Genomic DNA, 17,562 nt, shown 5'->3' on the forward strand with positions numbered 1-17,562 from the left:
CAAGGTGATAGATTCTTCGGCTCCATTCAGAGTCTACATTTATAGCTTGTTTTGTTATCTGCAATTTTGACTAATCTTGGCTTCTTTGGGTATTGGAATCCACCCTGGTTTGTTCAGTAGGGTTGTCCCAGGCAACCGCTTGCTGCTGTCGAGTCTTATTTGACTTAACAGCAAGCTGCAGGGGTTTTGAGCGGTGCTCAGGGGTGGTTTGCCATTGCCTGCCTCCGCGTTGCAACACAATCCTAGACTTCCTTGGCAATGTCCCATCAAAGTAAGAACCAGGGATGACCCTGCTTAGCTTCTGAGATCTGCAACAGATATAACCAGATAGAGCAGGGTTGTCAAACAGGCGGCCCAGGAGCCAAATAAGGCCCCCGGAGAGCTTCTATCAGGCTCCCAAGCAATTGGTTGTCATCTGCTTCCTTCTCCCTCTCTCTTCCTTCTTGCTGGTTTGGTGTCGTGGTTAAGTGTGCGGACTCTTATCTGGGAGAACCGGGTTTGATTCCCCACTCCTCCACTTGCACCTGCTGGAATGGCCTTGGGTCAGCCATAGCTCTGGCAGAGGTTGGCCTTGAAAGGGCAGCTGCTGTGAGAGCCCTCTCCAGCCCCACCCACCTCACAGGGTGACTGTTGTGGGGGAGGAAGGTAAAGGAGATTGTGAGCCGCTCTGAGACTCTTTGGAGTGGAGGGCGGGATATAAATCCAATATCTTCTTCTTCTTTGCCAGGCTTGCTCAATTGCACAGGAGCTACAGAGAAAAACCTCTATTTTCTCCTTAGAATCCTCCCTTGGGGAAGAAGGGGAGGGGAGGCAGAGCTTGCTTTGCTAGGCTCTCTCAATCACACAGAAGAGCTACTGAGCCAAGCCTCTCTTCCTTCTATCGGCTGAGGCTCCCTCCCTCCTGGTCCCTTGGGGAAGGAGGGAAGGAGCCAGAGCTTCCTTTGCCCTGTTCCCTGGGTCTCACAGGAGAAATACAAAGAAAGTACTTTTAAGACCAATGAGTGCTAATGTTTTAAGCATGTTTTATCTTAGGGTTTTTTAATGAAAGTCTTTAATTGTGTTTGCCTGTGTCCTTTATAACGTTTATCTCTGCTCCCTAATCTTAAATAGGTACACACATGGCCCAGCCCGACAAGGTCTCATTTATGTCAGATCCGGCCCTCATAGCAAATGAATTTGACACCCCTGAGGTAGACAGAGCATGCGCACTGAGTACAGGTGGAAGCAATCCATTGACTCAAAGGAGGAAATTCTTGGGTTCATCTGCTCCTTTTCCCTACCTCCATTGTTGCTGCCCGGCCAGTTGCTGAAAGACCAATAGATATGGAGCAAACTGTATTTGGTCATTGCATTCTGAACAACAAACTGTGGTTTTATGCTCTGTCCTTGAAACCAGAATTCAGCCGTGTCTTGGAATCCTGGCTTCAGGAGAAGAGTCCATAAGAACAGAAGAACCCTGCTGAATCATACCAACAGTCCATCGAGTCCAGCATTCTGTCTCACACAGTGGCCAACCAGGTCCTCTGGACAGCCAATGACAGGGCATAAAAGCCCAGGACCTTCCCCTGATGCTGCCTCCTGGCTTTGGGATTCAGAGGGATTCCCCTCAGTCACCCTGGCTAGTTGCCACTGATAGACTTATCCTCCATCAGTTGATCTAATCACCCTTTGAAAGCTGTTTGTTCCTGTGGCCATCATAAGAACATAAGGGAAGCTATGTTGGATCAGGCCAATGGCCCATCCAGTCCAACACTCCGTGTCACACAAGAAAAGCCCTGTTGGATCAGGCCAGTGGCCCATCCAGTCCAACACTCTGTGTCACAGAAGAACATAAGAGAAGCCATTTTGGATCAGGCCAATGGCCCATCCAGTCCAACACTCCGTGTCACATAAGAGAAGCCCTGTTGGATCAGGCCAGTGGCCCATTCAGTCCAACACTCTGTGTCACAGAAGAACATAAGAGAAGCCATGTTGGATCAGGCCAGTGGCGCATCCAGCCCAACACTCAGTGTCACATAAGAGAAGCCCTGTTGGATCAGGCCAATGGCCCATCCAGTCCAACATTCTATGTCACATAAGAACATAAGAGAAGCCATGCTGGATCAGGCCAATGGCCCATCCAGTCCAACACTCTGTGTCACATAAGAGAAGCCATGTTGGATCAGGCCAGTGGCCCATCCAGTCCAACACTCTGTGTCACATAAGAACATAAGAGAAGCCCTGTTGGATCAGGCCAATGGCCCATCCAGTCCAACATTCTGTGTCACATAAGAACATAAGAGAAGCCATGTTGGATCAGGCCAGTGGCCCATCCAGTCCAACGCTCTGTGTCACAGAAGAACATAAGAGAAGCCCTGTTGGATCAGGCCAATGGCCCATCCAGTCCAACACTCTGTGTCACATAAGAACATAAGAGAAGACATGTTAGATCAGGCCAGTGGCCCATCCAGTCCAACGCTCTGTGTCACATAAGAACATAAGAGAAGACATGTTAGATCAGGCCAGTGGCCCATCCAGTCCAACGCTCTGTGTCACATAAGAACATAAGAGAAGCCCTGTTGGATCAGGCCAATGGCCCATCCAGTCCAATATTCTATGTCACATAAGAACATAAGAGAAGCCATGCTGGATCAGGCCAATGGCCCATCCAGTCCAACACTCTGTGTCACATAAGAACATAAGAGAAGACATGTTAGATCAGGCCAGTGGCCCATCCAGTCCAACGCTCTGTGTCACAGAAGAACATAAGAGAAGCCATGTTGGATCAGGCCAGTGGCCCATCCAGTCCAACACTCTGTGTCACATAAGAACATAAGAGAAGCCCTGTTGGATCAGGCCAATGGCCCATCCAGTCCAACATTCTGTGTCACATAAGAACATAAGAGAAGCCATGTTGGATCAGGCCAGTGGCCCATCCAGTCCAACGCTCTGTGTCACAGAAGAATATAAGAGAAGCCCTGTTGGATCAGGCCAATGGACCATCCAGTCCAACACTCTGTGTCACAGAAGAACATAAGAGAAGCCATGTTGGATCAGGCCAGTGGCCCATCCAGTCCAACGCTCTGTGTCACAGAAGAACATAAGAGAAGACATGTTAGATCAGGCCAGTGGCCCATCCAGTCCAACACTCTGTGTCACAGAAGAACATAAGAGAAGCCATGTTGGATCAGGCCAATGGCCGATCCAGTCCAACACTCTGTGTCACAGAAGAACATAAGAGAAGCCCTGTTGGATCAGGCCAATGGCCCATCCAGTCCAACACTCTGTGTCACATAAGAACATAAGAGAAGCCCTGTTGGATTAGGCCAATGGCCCATCTGGTCCAACACTCTGTGTCACACAATGGCCCAAAAAACCAGGAGGTTCACCAATGAGGCCAGGACACTAGAAGCCCTCCCACTGTGCCCCCCAAGCACCAAGAATACAGAGCATCACTGCCCCAGACAGAGTTCCAACAATACACTGTGACTAATAGCCACTGCTGGACCTCTGCTCCATATGTTGATCCAGTCCCCTCTTGAAGCTGGCTGTGCTGGCAGCCGCCACCGCCTCCTGCGGCAGGACATCCTTGCATCCTCTGGCAGCATCTTCCACATTTTTAAGCCCTTTCTTCGTAAAGCAGTTTTTCCTTTTGTCTGCCCTGAACCTCCTGCCCATCGACTTCACTGGATGCCCTCAAGTTCTGACATTTTGGGAGAGGGAGAAAAAAATTCTCTTTGCCTTGCAGCTAAAGCCAAGAGCACGTGTGAGTTTTTCTTCTCATTGCATCATCCTCGTTTTCTTTCTGGCTCATCAGGTTCGGCCGGAAACGGACCCTTGCGGTGTTTTTGTCCCTGGGAGGACTGGCCTCCCTCGTTGTCATGTTTCTTCCCGAAAAGAAAGGTGAGGGGTTATGTGGGTGTGTCTTGTTTCTGAATTATGGGAAATCTGCCACAGCCCTCTGGCTTCTCAGCAAAGGTCTGCAAAAACAGCAAAACAGACGCTGTCTCCCGCTGCATCAGTCCACGGCTTCTCTCTGGATTTGTCAGAACCAGAAGCGTCGACAGGAGTCTCGGTGGGGCCTGCCTGACAGGGAGTTGAGGATGGAGTTAAAATGTGCAGTTCCCAAGGCCTCTGAGTGCCTGCTCTCTTCATCAGACTTCCTCCTTGGGGGCTTGCAGAAGAAGCCCTCCAATTTTGGATTTGCCTGCGAAGCCGTTTTGCCTGTTTTTCTTCGGAGCAGCATCCGGCGAGCAGTCAGCTGTGCTTATCCCAAATAACTCATGGACTCCCAGTTGGGCACTTAATATACTTTTAGTAGATAACAGGAAACTGCAGGTAGAAGCAGCAGCTCTTCCTTGGCGGCCCTGGTCTTGTGCTTAAACTTTTGAACTCTCCCCCCCCCTCCTCCCCATCTGCTAGGAACTCCAGTTCTCCCTCCCCCATTTTATCTTCACAACGATCTTGTGATGCGGACTAGGCGGCGTAAGAGAGAAGAGTGACCCCAATGCTGCCTTTATGGAGTCTACTTAGAAATAACCTTCCCTTGACAAACCTGATTGAGGACATCGGTTCAACCATAACAGGCATGCTTTGCTTTGCTTTTTTAACGAAGAAGAAGATGAAGAAGATACTGGATTTATATCCCGTCCTCCACTCCGAAGAGTCTCAGAGCGGCTCACAATCTCCTTTCCCTTCCTCCCCCACAACAGACACCCTGTGAGGTGGGTGGGGCTGGACAGGGCTCTCACAGCAGCTGCCCTTTCAAGGACAACCTCTGCCAGGGCTATGACTGACCCAAGGCCATTCCAGCAGGTGCAAGTGGAGGAGGGGGGAATCAAACCCAGTTCTCCCAGATAAGAGAGCTATGGCCGACCCAAGGCCATTCCAGTAGCTGCAGGTGGAGGAGGGGGGAATCAAACCTGGTTCTCCCAGATAAGAGTCTGCCCTTTCAAGGACAACCTCTGCCAGGGCTATGACTGACCCAAGGCCATTCCAGCAGGTGCCAGTGGAGGAGTGGGGAATCAAACCCAGTTCTCCCAGATAAGAGAGCTATGGCCGACCCAAGGCCATCCCAGCAGGTGCAAGTGGAGGAGTGGGGAATCAAACCTGGTTCTCCCAGATAAGAGAGCTATGGCCGACCCAAGGCCATTCCAGCAGGTGCCAGTGGAGGAGTGGGGAATCAAACCCAGTTCTCCCAGATAAGAGAGCTATGGCCAACCCAAGGCCATTCCAGCAGGTGCCAGTGGAGGAGTGGGGAATCAAACCCAGTTCTCCCAGATAAGTGAGCTATGGCCGACCCAAGGCCATTCCAGCAGGTGCCAGTGGAGGAGTGGGGAATCAAACCCAGTTCTCCCAGATAAGAGAGCTATGGCCGACCCAAGGCCATTCCAGCAGGTGCCAGTGAAGGAGTGGGGAATCAAACCCGGTTCTCCCAGATAAGAGAGCTATGGCCGACCCAAGGCCATTCCAGCAGGTGCCAGTGGAGGAGTGGGGAATCAAACCCGGTTCTCCCAGATAAGAGTCTGCCTTTTCAAGGACAACCTCTGCTAGAGCTATGGCTGACCCAAGGCCATTCCAGCAGGTGCAAGTGGAGGAGAGGGGAATCAAACCCGGTTCTCCCAGATAAGAGTCCACACACTTAACCACTACACCAAACTGGCTGTCCGTTAAAAAATAACGGTTATACCCAGATGGTGCCCTGGCCTGTATAGCCCCGACTGGCCTGATCTCCTCAGATCTCAGAAGCTAAGCAGGCTAGGGCCTGGCTAGTATTTGAAAGGGCGACCTCCAAGGAATACCAGGGCCTGGAGGCAGAGGCAGGCAGTGACAAACCACCTCTGAAATGTCTCTTGCCTTAAAAACAAGTGTCCATTGCTGTGCGGCGAATCGCAGGTTGCCCCGGGGCAAAACGGCGGCGCGGAGCAGCGGGTGCGAAATCGCCAACTTGCTCCGCACAGAAACGGAAGCCTTCCGCGGAGCAAAGTGAGTGCGGAATCGGCCCTAGTTTGACAAATGAAGCTGGTGCCACTGTGCGCTCCCTCCATTGCCTCTCAGGGTCACAAAATCCGTGAATAAATAAAGGTGTGTTCATATTCAGACTTCTTTCTTATATCGCAGGGGTGGCTAAACTGTGGTTCGGGAGCCACATGTGGCTCTTCCACACATTGCGTGGCTCTTGAAGCCCCCGTCACCCCATTGGCCAGCTTGGAGAAAGCATTCGCTCTTTAAATCATTTCTCCAAGCCAAGCCAGCTGGTGGCTTGGAGAATGCATTTGTAAAGTTGTTTTCTTTCCACCTCTCCCTTCCTGCCTCCCTTCTTCGTTCATGTCTTGTGGCTCTCAAGCATCTATGTGGCTCTTGCGTTAAGCAGGTTTGGGCCCCCCTGTTATATCAAATACTCACACCACCTAGGTGCTGAAGCTGGATGTGGGGCTCCCAAACCTTTTTGAGCCTGTGGGCGCCTTTGGGATTTGGACACAGTGCAGCAGGCTCAGTCACAAGACAGCTGTCTGTCAGTCATGCACTGGAGGTTCTCGTGCTGTAGTGGCAGCTGCTGCCAAAGCAAACTTATTTTAAAATCTGCACAGTCCAGTCCGATGTCTTGTGGGGTGAACAGCACCTGGCTCTTTCTCAAAACGCATCCGGGAATCTCTGTCTTAAGATTTGGCCTTGACCTGATTCCAGTGCATTGGAATGATCAGACTCCATGTGAAAAATATTATTTGAGGAGCATCTGGCGTTACCATTTTACATTTACTTTAAAAAAAAAACAACCCCAACCTAAACAAAGCTTCCTCGTTTTGCACTACTAAAACCTCAGCTGTGATTTTCTTGCACGTTTTAAAAAAACCTTTTCTGACCAGTGCCGTATCTGTCCGATGTGCAGTGACTTTCCAATAAAACTAAAATCTCCCGCTGTGTGTGAATGAACAAAGCCCAAGAGCTTGCTGCAGAATTTTTGACCCGCGTTGCGTTTTCCCTTTCAGCTACTGGGGTGTTTGCGGTGATAAACAGCCGGTCCTTGTCTTTACTGGGGAAACTCACCATCAGTTCCGCATTTAACATCGTTTATATCTACACATCAGAACTCTACCCGACGGTGATTAGGTAAGAAAACTTCCTCTTGGGGGAGATGCATTTGTGGGGCTTCTGTTGTCTGTGCTAGCTCTGCTGCAATCTTCAATGAAAGACACTCTCCGTGTGATCAGGGTAAGCATTTATTTTGAACGATGGATGAAAGACACTTCCAAGGAAGGTGTCTAAACTGAGGAGGGGTAGGGTGTACTCCGGTTATATACATTTATATAACCGTTATGGCCCTGCCAGAATTGAAATAGGAAAGTGCACCTTAGCTAGACAGCTCTTACAAGAAAATCAAAGAGAAACAGTGACACACCATGAAATATCTCTTAACCGTGAGAACCAGCTTGTGCTGGTGTATCTGTGGGGCCTGGCTTAGAGCAGTGTAATAAAACAGGGGAGGGACGGGAAGGGACGGTGGCTCAGGGGTAGAGCCTCTGCTTGGGAAGCAGAAGGTCCCAGGTTCAATCCCCGGCATCTCCAAAAAAAGGGTCCAGGCAAATAGGTGTGAAAAACCTCAGCTTGAGACCCTGGAGAGCCACTGCCAGTCTGAGTAGACAAGACTGACTTCGATGGACCAAGGGTCTGATTCAGTAGAAGGCAGCTTCATATGTTCAAAAGAACATGGCAAGGGATCTCGACAGTCTGTATAAGGGGTGGCCAGACTTGCTTAATGTCAGAGCCACATAGAATAAATACCGACGAAAACCGCATTTTGATCTCTTATCTGGGAAAAGAAGACATGACAAGCAGTAGCATTTACAGAAACGTTTTACTTCTTCCACCAGATTTGGGTGGTCCAGAGGGGCATCTGAACACTGCTGAAAACATTTCCTCAATAGAATAAATGTGGAATTCGCTGCCACAGGATGTAGTGGGGGCCACAGAAATAAACAGGTTTAAAAGGGGATTAGCTGGATTGATGGAGGATCGGTCTGTCAGTGGCTACTAGCCATGGGGGCTCAGGGGAGCCTCCACTTTCAGAGGCACGAAGCCTCTGAGTCCCAGAGCCAGGAGGCAACAACAGGAGAAGGCCTCGGCCTCTGTGCCCTGTTGTTGGCCCTCTAGAGGAACTGGTTGGCACTGTATGGGACAGGATGCTAGAGTCTGGGCTAGAGGGACCAGTGGTCTGATCCAGAAGGGCTCTTCTGGTGTTCTTATGAAGGCCTCAGCCTCTGTGCCCTGTTGTTGGCCCTCCAGAGAAACTGGTTGGCACTGTATGGGACAGGATGCTAGAGTCTGGACTAGAGGGACCAGTGGTCTGATCCAGAAGGGCTCTTCTGGTGTTCTTATGAAGGCCTCAGCCTCTGTGCCCTGTTGTTGGCCCTCCAGAGAAACTGGTTGGCACTGTGTTAGACAGGATGCTAGAGTCTGGGCTAGAGGGACCAGTGGTCTGATCCAGAAGGGCTCTTCTGGTGTTCTTATGAAGGCCTCGGCCTCTGTGCCCTGTTGTTGGCCCTCTAGAGGAACTGGTTGGCACTGTATGAGACAGGATGCTAGAGTCTGGACTAGAGGGACCAGTGGTCTGATCCAGAAGGGCTCTTCTGGTGTTCTTATGAAGGCCTCAGTCTTTGTGCCCTGTTGTTGGCCCTCCAGAGGAACTGGTTGGCACTGTGTGAGACAGGATGCTAGAGTCTGGGCTAGAGGGACCAGTGGTCTGATCCAGAAGGGCTCTTCTGGTGTTCTTATGAAGGCCTTAGTCTCTATGCCCTGTTGTTGGCCATCTAGAGGAACTGGTTGGCCACCATGTGCCTGATGGACTACTGGTCTGATCCAGCAGGGCTCTTCTGATGTTCTTATGTTCTTTGCAGGAACGTCGGAATGGGAGCCTGTTCCATGTTCTCCCGAGTCGGCGGGATTATTGCTCCTTTCGTTCCGTCTCTGGTACGTCTCAACTTTCCTTTGACTCTTCTCCAGATACTTCGAAGGAAGCACATAAGATCACTTCTCTGTTCTTCCTCTGCAAAAGGAAAATTGCTGCTTTTCTTCTTTTTTTTAACCCAGTCCTTTTCACGGGTGGGTGGTTTTCTTCAGTGAGTAGAGATGGGACCAGGAAGGAACATTTTTCTAGCATTTGTAGGTCTGGGGAATGACCTGATGTGACAGTTTGCCACTCACGAGTGCAGGTCTGACTTCATCCAACATTTTGGAGCAGGGCTGCCTGCTGGAGGGTGAGGGGGGGGGCAGTGGTAGAGTCCGGGAAATGGTTTGGGGAGGAGAGGGCCCTCTTTAGGGTCTAATGCCACAGAGTCCACCCTCCAAAGTAGCCATTTTCTCCCGGGGAAGGGATCTCTGTCATCTGGAGGTCAGCTGCAATTCCTGAGATCTCCAGGGTCCACCTGGTGGTTGGTAACGCTCTGAGGAAGAGAGGATGCTCTGAAGGGTGGTGTCAAGCATCGATATTTCGAAATAGGAACATAAGAGAAGCCATGTTGGATCAGGGCAATGGCCCATCCAGTGCAGCACTCTGTGTCACATAAGAACATAAGAGAAGCCATGTTGGATCAGGCCAATGGCCGCCGTTCAGTCACTGCATGAACCAGGAGGCTGGAGTAGATGGACCACTGGTCTGACCCAGCAGGATTCGTTTTGTGTCCTGACATGTTTAGGTCATCCCTTCCAATAAGCAGTCCCTTGGAAGATTTGGCACATCACAGCATCCTTATGTAAAAGAAGGGAAAGAACTGGGGAGGGGGGGGCTGTCTCCTTTTCTGTCTCTTCCTCCCCATCCGTTGTACAGTGACACAAAAGGGAGGAGATCCAGACACTGATCTCTCCATCTCTTCTCCCCACCCCAGCCTGACAAAGGGACGATTTTTGCAACTAATGTACTGCTCAAACTTTGCCCCGTGCAGGCCATATTTCAGGACAGATTCTCACAATGCATTGATGTAGGACAAAGTTTGAGCCCAGTGGCAGCTTTAAGACCAACGAAGTTTAATTCTTTGGGGTGCGGGCACACGGTTGCTGAAGAAGCGGGCATGCGCACGGAAGCGTGTGCCCGGAATCGAACTCTTTTGGTCTTCAAGGTGCCGCCGGGCTCAAACTTTGCTCCGCCGCTTCAGACCAACTCGGCTACCCACCTAGATGAATGGGTGCATGGAGACATTTGCCGAGCGGGCTGGTGCCAAGTTCGATTGCAGTGCGGCATGCTCGCGCGTGTGCGCGTTGCTGCGTGCCCAGCTCATCACTGTTCTCGGCCGATGGTGTCCCGCCGGAAGAAGACTTGACATGCAAATACATTGCAGCCAAAGACGGCGGGCAAAACGTGAGACGTCGTGAAGTCCAAGCTCTGGTTCTGTTAGTATTGGCTCTTCCTTTTTTTGCAGAAATCTGTGCAGTGGTCCCTGCCCTATGTCGTGTTCGGCGTGGCGGGCTTGCTGTCGGGCCTGCTCAGCCTCCTGCTGCCGGAAACCTTAAACAGCCCCTTGCTGGAGACGATTTCTGACCTGCAGGGTTGCTCCTATCGGAGGCTGGGCAGTGAAGCCGTGGCACTGCAGGCCCTGGAGGGCCCCCGAGTAGGTACCTTTTGGGCCTCCTTAAAACTCCCCCTCTGGTAGAAAGAGCTGCCTCCATGAAGTCTAAGTACTGCCAGGTGTTCTGGCACTTGGGCTGCTGGAGACATGCAAGACCTCGCCGAGCCTGCAAGAAGATGCCTCAGAGCTTTGAGCCAACTTGGTGTAGCGGTTAAATGAGCGGACTCCAGTCTGGAAAACCAGGGTTGATTCCCCACTCCTCCTTCACAGGAAGCCGTCTGGGTGACTTCGGGTCAGTCACAGTTCTCTCAGAGTTGTTCTCTCAAGGGCAGTTTTCTCAGAGCTCTCCCAGCCCCGCCTACCTCACAGGGCGTCTGTTGTGGGAAATGGAAGGAAAGGAGATTGTAAGCTGCTCTGAGACTCCGAGTGAAGGGCGGGGTATAAATCCAGTCTCTGCTCCTTCTTTGGGCCGCTTGCTGGCTTGGGTGCCAATATCCTAAAGCCTTGTTCAGCCCTTTCTGTACAGGAAGTCTGACCCCACCAGAATGAGCCAGGCAGTGCCTAGAGGGCTGGGTATCTGGGAAGTGCCTCCCGTCAGGAGATTCCAAGAGAGGAGGGCCTGTTGGCCGATTGCCTCCTGAGTGGAGAAGCAAGGGTCCTCTCTGCCTCCCTCCCCCTTCTTCACATATGGATCTTTATCCCTAGGAGGCCCGGCTGGCCACCACCTCTCTGGGAGATCCTTGGAACCCCCCCCCCAAAAAAAACCCCTGGAAACAGGGATGGGGGGGAGCAAGTGTTTCCCTGTCAAAGCACACCCCCACTTTTCCAGAGTGGTTATGTGAAGGGGCAGCTGAGAGGATAGTAGAGAGGCTTTAGGAGGTTCAGAAACTAGACTGGGATCCCCAGTGTGGCATTCCTCCCGCCTCTGCACCCCACACCCGGTGCTTGTTGACGCTTTTAAGAACATAAGAGAAGCCATGTTGGATCACGCCAGTGGCCCATCCAGTCCAACACTCTGTGTCACACAGTGGCCAAAAAACCCAGCTGCCATCAGGAGGTCCATAAGAACATAAGAGAAGCCATGTTGGATCAGGCCAGTGGCCCCTCCAGTCCAACACTCTGGGTCACACAGTGGCCAAAACCATCATCAGAAGGTCCACAAGTGAAGCCAGGCCACTAGAAGCCCTCCCACTATTGCCCCCCCAACAGCACCCAAAATACAGAGCATCACTGCCTCAGACATAAGAACATAAGAGAAGCCATGTTGGATCAGGCCAATGGCTCATCCAGTCCAACACTCTGTGTCACATAAGAACATAAGAGAAGCCATGTTGGATCAGGCCAATGGCCCATCCAGTCCAACACTCTGTGTCACATAAGAACATAAGAGAAGCCATCTTGGATCAGGCCAATGGCCCATCAAGTCCAACACTCTGTGTCACATAAGGACATAAGAGAAGCCATGTTGGATCAGGCCAATGGCCCATCCAGCCCAACACTCTGTGTCACATAAGAACATAAGAGAAGCCCTGTTGGATCAGGCCAATGGCCCATCCAGTCCAATATTCTGTGTCACATAAGAACATGAGAAGCCATGTTGGATCAGGCCAGTAGCCCATTCAGTCCAACACTCTGTGTCACATAAGGACATAAGAGAAGCCATGTTGGATCAGGCCAATGGCCCATCCAGTCCAACACTCTGTGTCACATAAGGACATAAGAGAAGCCATGTTGGATCAGGCCAACAGCCCATCCAGTCCAACACTCTGTGCCACATAAGAACATAAGAGAAGCCATGTTGGATCAGGCCAGTGGCCCATCCAGTCCAACACTCTGAGTCACAGAAGAACATAAGAGAAGCCATGTTGGATCAGGCCAATGGCCCATCCAGTCCAACACTCTGTGTCACAGAAGAACATAAGAGAAGCCATGTTGGATCAGTCCAATGGCCCATCCGGTCCAACACTCTGTGTCACATAAGAACATAAGAGAAGCCATGTTGGATCAGGCCAGTGGCCCATCCAGCCCAACACTCTGTGTCACATAAGAACATAAGAGAAGCCCTGTTGGATCAGGCCAATGGCCCATCCAGTCCAATATTCTGTGTCACATAAGAACATGAGAAGCCATGTTGGATCAGGCCAGTAGCCCATTCAGTCCAACACTCTGTGTCACATAAGGACATAAGAGAAGCCATGTTGGATCAGGCCAATGGCCCATCCAGTCCAACACTCTGTGTCACATAAGGACATAAGAGAAGCCATGTTGGATCAGGCCAATGGCCCATCCAGTCCAACACTCTGTGTCACATAAGAACATAAGAGAAGCCATGTTGGATCAGGCCAGTGGACCATCCAGTCCAACACTCTGAGTCACAGAAGAACATAAGAGAAGCCATGTTGGATCAGGCCAATGGCCCATCCAGTCCAACACTCTGTGTCACATAAGAACATAAGAGAAGCCATGTTGGATCAGGCCAATGGCCCATCCAGTCCAACACTCTGTGTCACATAAAAACATAAGAGAAGGCCTGTTGGATCAGGCCAATGGCACCTCCAGTCCAACACTCTGTGTCACATAAAAACATAAGAGAAGCCCTGTTGGATCAGGCCAATGGCCCATCCAGTCCAACACTCTGTGTCACATAAGAACATAAGAGAAGCCATGCTGGATCAGGCCAGTGGCCCATCCAGTCCAACACTCTGTGTCACATAAGAACATAAGAGAAGCCATGTTGGATCAGGCCAGTGGCCCATCCAGTCCAACACTGTGTGTCACATAAAAACATAAGAGAAGCCATGTTGGATCAGGCCAGTGGCCCATCCAGTCCAACACTCTGTGTCACATAAAAACATAAGAGAAGCCATGCTGGATCAGGCCAGTGGCCCATCCAGTCCAACACTCTGTGTCACATAAGAACATAAGAGAAGCCATGTTGGATCAGGCCAGTGGCCCATCCAGTCCAACACTCTGTGTCACATAAAAACATAAGAGAAGCCATGTTGGATCAGGCCAATGGCACCTCCAGTCCAACACTCTGGGTCACACAGTGGCCAAAACCATCATCAGAAGGTCCACAAGTGAAGCCAGGCCACTAGAAGCCCTCCCACTATTGCCCCCCCAACAGCACCCAAAATACAGAGCATCACTGCCTCAGACATAAGAACATAAGAGAAGCCATGTTGGATCAGGCCAATGGCTCATCCAGTCCAACACTCTGTGTCACATAAGAACATAAGAGAAGCCATGTTGGATCAGGCCAATGGCCCATCCAGTCCAACACTCTGTGTCACATAAGAACATAAGAGAAGCCATCTTGGATCAGGCCAATGGCCCATCAAGTCCAACACTCTGTGTCACATAAGGACATAAGAGAAGCCATGTTGGATCAGGCCAATGGCCCATCCAGCCCAACACTCTGTGTCACATAAGAACATAAGAGAAGCCCTGTTGGATCAGGCCAATGGCCCATCCAGTCCAATATTCTGTGTCACATAAGAACATGAGAAGCCATGTTGGATCAGGCCAGTAGCCCATTCAGTCCAACACTCTGTGTCACATAAGGACATAAGAGAAGCCATGTTGGATCAGGCCAATGGCCCATCCAGTCCAACACTCTGTGTCACATAAGGACATAAGAGAAGCCATGTTGGATCAGGCCAACAGCCCATCCAGTCCAACACTCTGTGCCACATAAGAACATAAGAGAAGCCATGTTGGATCAGGCCAGTGGCCCATCCAGTCCAACACTCTGAGTCACAGAAGAACATAAGAGAAGCCATGTTGGATCAGGCCAATGGCCCATCCAGTCCAACACTCTGTGTCACAGAAGAACATAAGAGAAGCCATGTTGGATCAGTCCAATGGCCCATCCGGTCCAACACTCTGTGTCACATAAGAACATAAGAGAAGCCATGTTGGATCAGGCCAGTGGCCCATCCAGCCCAACACTCTGTGTCACATAAGAACATAAGAGAAGCCCTGTTGGATCAGGCCAATGGCCCATCCAGTCCAATATTCTGTGTCACATAAGAACATGAGAAGCCATGTTGGATCAGGCCAGTAGCCCATTCAGTCCAACACTCTGTGTCACATAAGGACATAAGAGAAGCCATGTTGGATCAGGCCAATGGCCCATCCAGTCCAACACTCTGTGTCACATAAGGACATAAGAGAAGCCATGTTGGATCAGGCCAATGGCCCATCCAGTCCAACACTCTGTGTCACATAAGAACATAAGAGAAGCCATGTTGGATCAGGCCAGTGGACCATCCAGTCCAACACTCTGAGTCACAGAAGAACATAAGAGAAGCCATGTTGGATCAGGCCAATGGCCCATCCAGTCCAACACTCTGTGTCACATAAGAACATAAGAGAAGCCATGTTGGATCAGGCCAATGGCCCATCCAGTCCAACACTCTGTGTCACATAAAAACATAAGAGAAGGCCTGTTGGATCAGGCCAATGGCACCTCCAGTCCAACACTCTGTGTCACATAAAAACATAAGAGAAGCCCTGTTGGATCAGGCCAATGGCCCATCCAGTCCAACACTCTGTGTCACATAAGAACATAAGAGAAGCCATGCTGGATCAGGCCAGTGGCCCATCCAGTCCAACACTCTGTGTCACATAAGAACATAAGAGAAGCCATGTTGGATCAGGCCAGTGGCCCATCCAGTCCAACACTGTGTGTCACATAAAAACATAAGAGAAGCCATGTTGGATCAGGCCAGTGGCCCATCCAGTCCAACACTCTGTGTCACATAAAAACATAAGAGAAGCCATGCTGGATCAGGCCAGTGGCCCATCCAGTCCAACACTCTGTGTCACATAAGAACATAAGAGAAGCCATGTTGGATCAGGCCAGTGGCCCATCCAGTCCAACACTCTGTGTCACATAAAAACATAAGAGAAGCCATGTTGGATCAGGCCAATGGCCCATCCAGTCCAACACTCTGTCACAGAAGAACATAAGAGAAGCCATGCTGGATCAGGCCAGTGGCCCATCCAGTCCAACACTCTGTGTCACATAAGAACATAAGAGAAGCCATGTTGGATCAGGCCAGTGGCCCATCCAGTCCAACACTCTGTGTCACATAAAAACATAAGAGAAGCCATGTTGGATCAGGCCAATGGCCCATCCAGTCCAACACTCTGTCACAGAAGAACATAAGAGAAGCCATGCTGGATCAAGCCAGTGGCCCATCCAGTCCAACAGTCTGTGTCACATAAGAACATAAGAGAAGCCATGTTGGATCAGGCCAGTGGCCCATCTAGTCCAACACTCTGTGTCACATAAAAACATAAGAGAAGCCATGCTGGATCAGGCCAATGGCCCATCCAGTCCAACACTCTGTCACAGAAGAACATAAGAGAAGCCATGCTGGATCAGGCCAGTGGCCCATCCAGTCCAGCACTCTGCGTCACAGAAGAACATAAGAGAAGCCATGTTGGATCAGGCCAGTGGCCCATCCAGTCCAACACTCTGTCACAGAAGAACATAAGAGAAGCCATGTTGGATCAGGCCAGTGGCCCATCCAGTCCAACACTCTGTCACAGAAGAACATAAGAGAAGCCATGCTGGATCAGGCCAGTGGCCCATCCAGTCCAACACTGTGTGTCACACAGTGGCCAAAAAGCTAGGCACCCTCAGGAGGTCCACCAGTGGGGCCAGGCCACTAGAAGCCCTCCCACTGTTGCCCCCCAAGCACCAAGAATGCAGAGCATCACTGCCCCAGACAGAGAGTTCCATCTGTACCCTGTGGCTAATAGCCACTGGTGGACCTCTGCTCCATGGCTTCTCCACATATTTTTCCTGAAGGCTGCTTGCAGAAAGTGGATGGGGCCATGTGGGGCTTTGGCCCAGCAAGTCTTCTGATTGGCCACCGGAGGTTTGATCGGCTGTGCAAGTTTTTAAAAACGTTGCCGTGGCAGCAGCTGCCGCCGCAGCAGAGGGATCTTCTTTGTGGGACTGAAGGTCCGCTACAGCAGCCGTTTTGCCTCCTGCCTCAGCTGTTCCGTGGCAACCAGTTTGTGGCAGCACCTGCCGCGCCATGTCGGAACTGCAGTGGTCCCCGCAGGCTCAAAAAAGTTAGGGAGCCCCGAACTAGGCCATGAGGGATCCGTTATGCTCCTGCTCTGTGCGTTGCCAAAGGACGTGGCTTCTTACCCATTGCGCCGTGCAATAAGGGAGGGGTACTGAACCCCAGCCCGCCACAGTTCTCTGCCCAGCGCTCCAGTGTAACTCTAGGTTGTGCTGCTCAAAGCCTGCTGAAGATCCTCTCTAACATCAAGGTCCCCTTTTCCTTTTAGTCTGACCGGGACAGCTCCGCAGGGAGCGAAAGTGAAGACGAAGAGTTCTATGATGCGGACGAAGAGACTCAGATGATCACGTGACGTTGGAGGAAAGGGCTCTCTTTCGTTGCAGCCTTTTCAAACTCTCCCGTCGGCTTCATCGGTACAAACGTGAAAGCGGGTGAAAATCGAGGGGGCGGAAGAAACTGGGACTGTGCCGTCGTTATCTCTGCATCGGGAGGCAAAGCGGAGCCTGTCGCTTTCTGGTGCCCTCCCCGCCAGATCAAGAACTGTCCCTCGTTCGGGGAGGAGTCAGGAATTCTGCGGGCTCAGGATAGGATACCGTTTGTGAAACCAAACAACTGACCCAATCTGTAGCCATATTTCTTCTGCATATGCTGTTAATGTCTTCCTTCTGAACAGGCTGTTCTTTACTAATTGGAAGTCGGCCATGGAGAGAAGTTGCAAACAACCTGGTGGGAAGAAACGTCTTGGGAAGAAAGGGGTGATCTCTCTCTCTCTCTGCCACGTAGGGAATGTTTGTCCCTTCCGTGGCGTTTTAATCAAGAGGGGAGTGGGGGGGGGGGGAGAGGAATAATCTTCTTGTGTTATAGGGACCAGTTCACTTAACAAGTGACTGACTCACAGGTATAGATCCACAACATGAGTTTTTTCAGTTTTGACTTTGTGCAAGCCCTGGTCTTTTGCTGACCTCGTGCAGGGATCCCCA

General features: G+C 51.0%; 1 protein-coding gene across 2 annotated transcripts in view; it reads left to right on the plus strand.

Annotated features, from left to right (window-relative positions):
- SLC22A15 (solute carrier family 22 member 15) overlaps positions 1-17,215 on the plus strand; it is a 49,240-nt gene extending 32,025 nt beyond the window's left edge. For both annotated transcript variants that reach the window (XM_060236803.1, XM_060236804.1), the window contains 5 exons: positions 3,797-3,882; positions 6,969-7,089; positions 8,874-8,946; positions 10,392-10,580; positions 16,851-17,215. In XM_060236803.1, coding sequence (XP_060092786.1) covers positions 3,797-3,882; positions 6,969-7,089; positions 8,874-8,946; positions 10,392-10,580; positions 16,851-16,934 — 553 coding nt within the window. In that variant the 3' untranslated portion in view covers positions 16,935-17,215. The remainder of the gene's footprint in view (positions 1-3,796; positions 3,883-6,968; positions 7,090-8,873; positions 8,947-10,391; positions 10,581-16,850) is intronic.
- The last annotated feature ends 347 nt before the right edge of the window (positions 17,216-17,562 follow it).

This window comes from Heteronotia binoei, chromosome 4 (assembly GCF_032191835.1).
Source record: "Heteronotia binoei isolate CCM8104 ecotype False Entrance Well chromosome 4, APGP_CSIRO_Hbin_v1, whole genome shotgun sequence".
Classification (NCBI taxonomy): domain Eukaryota; kingdom Metazoa; phylum Chordata; class Lepidosauria; order Squamata; family Gekkonidae; genus Heteronotia; species Heteronotia binoei.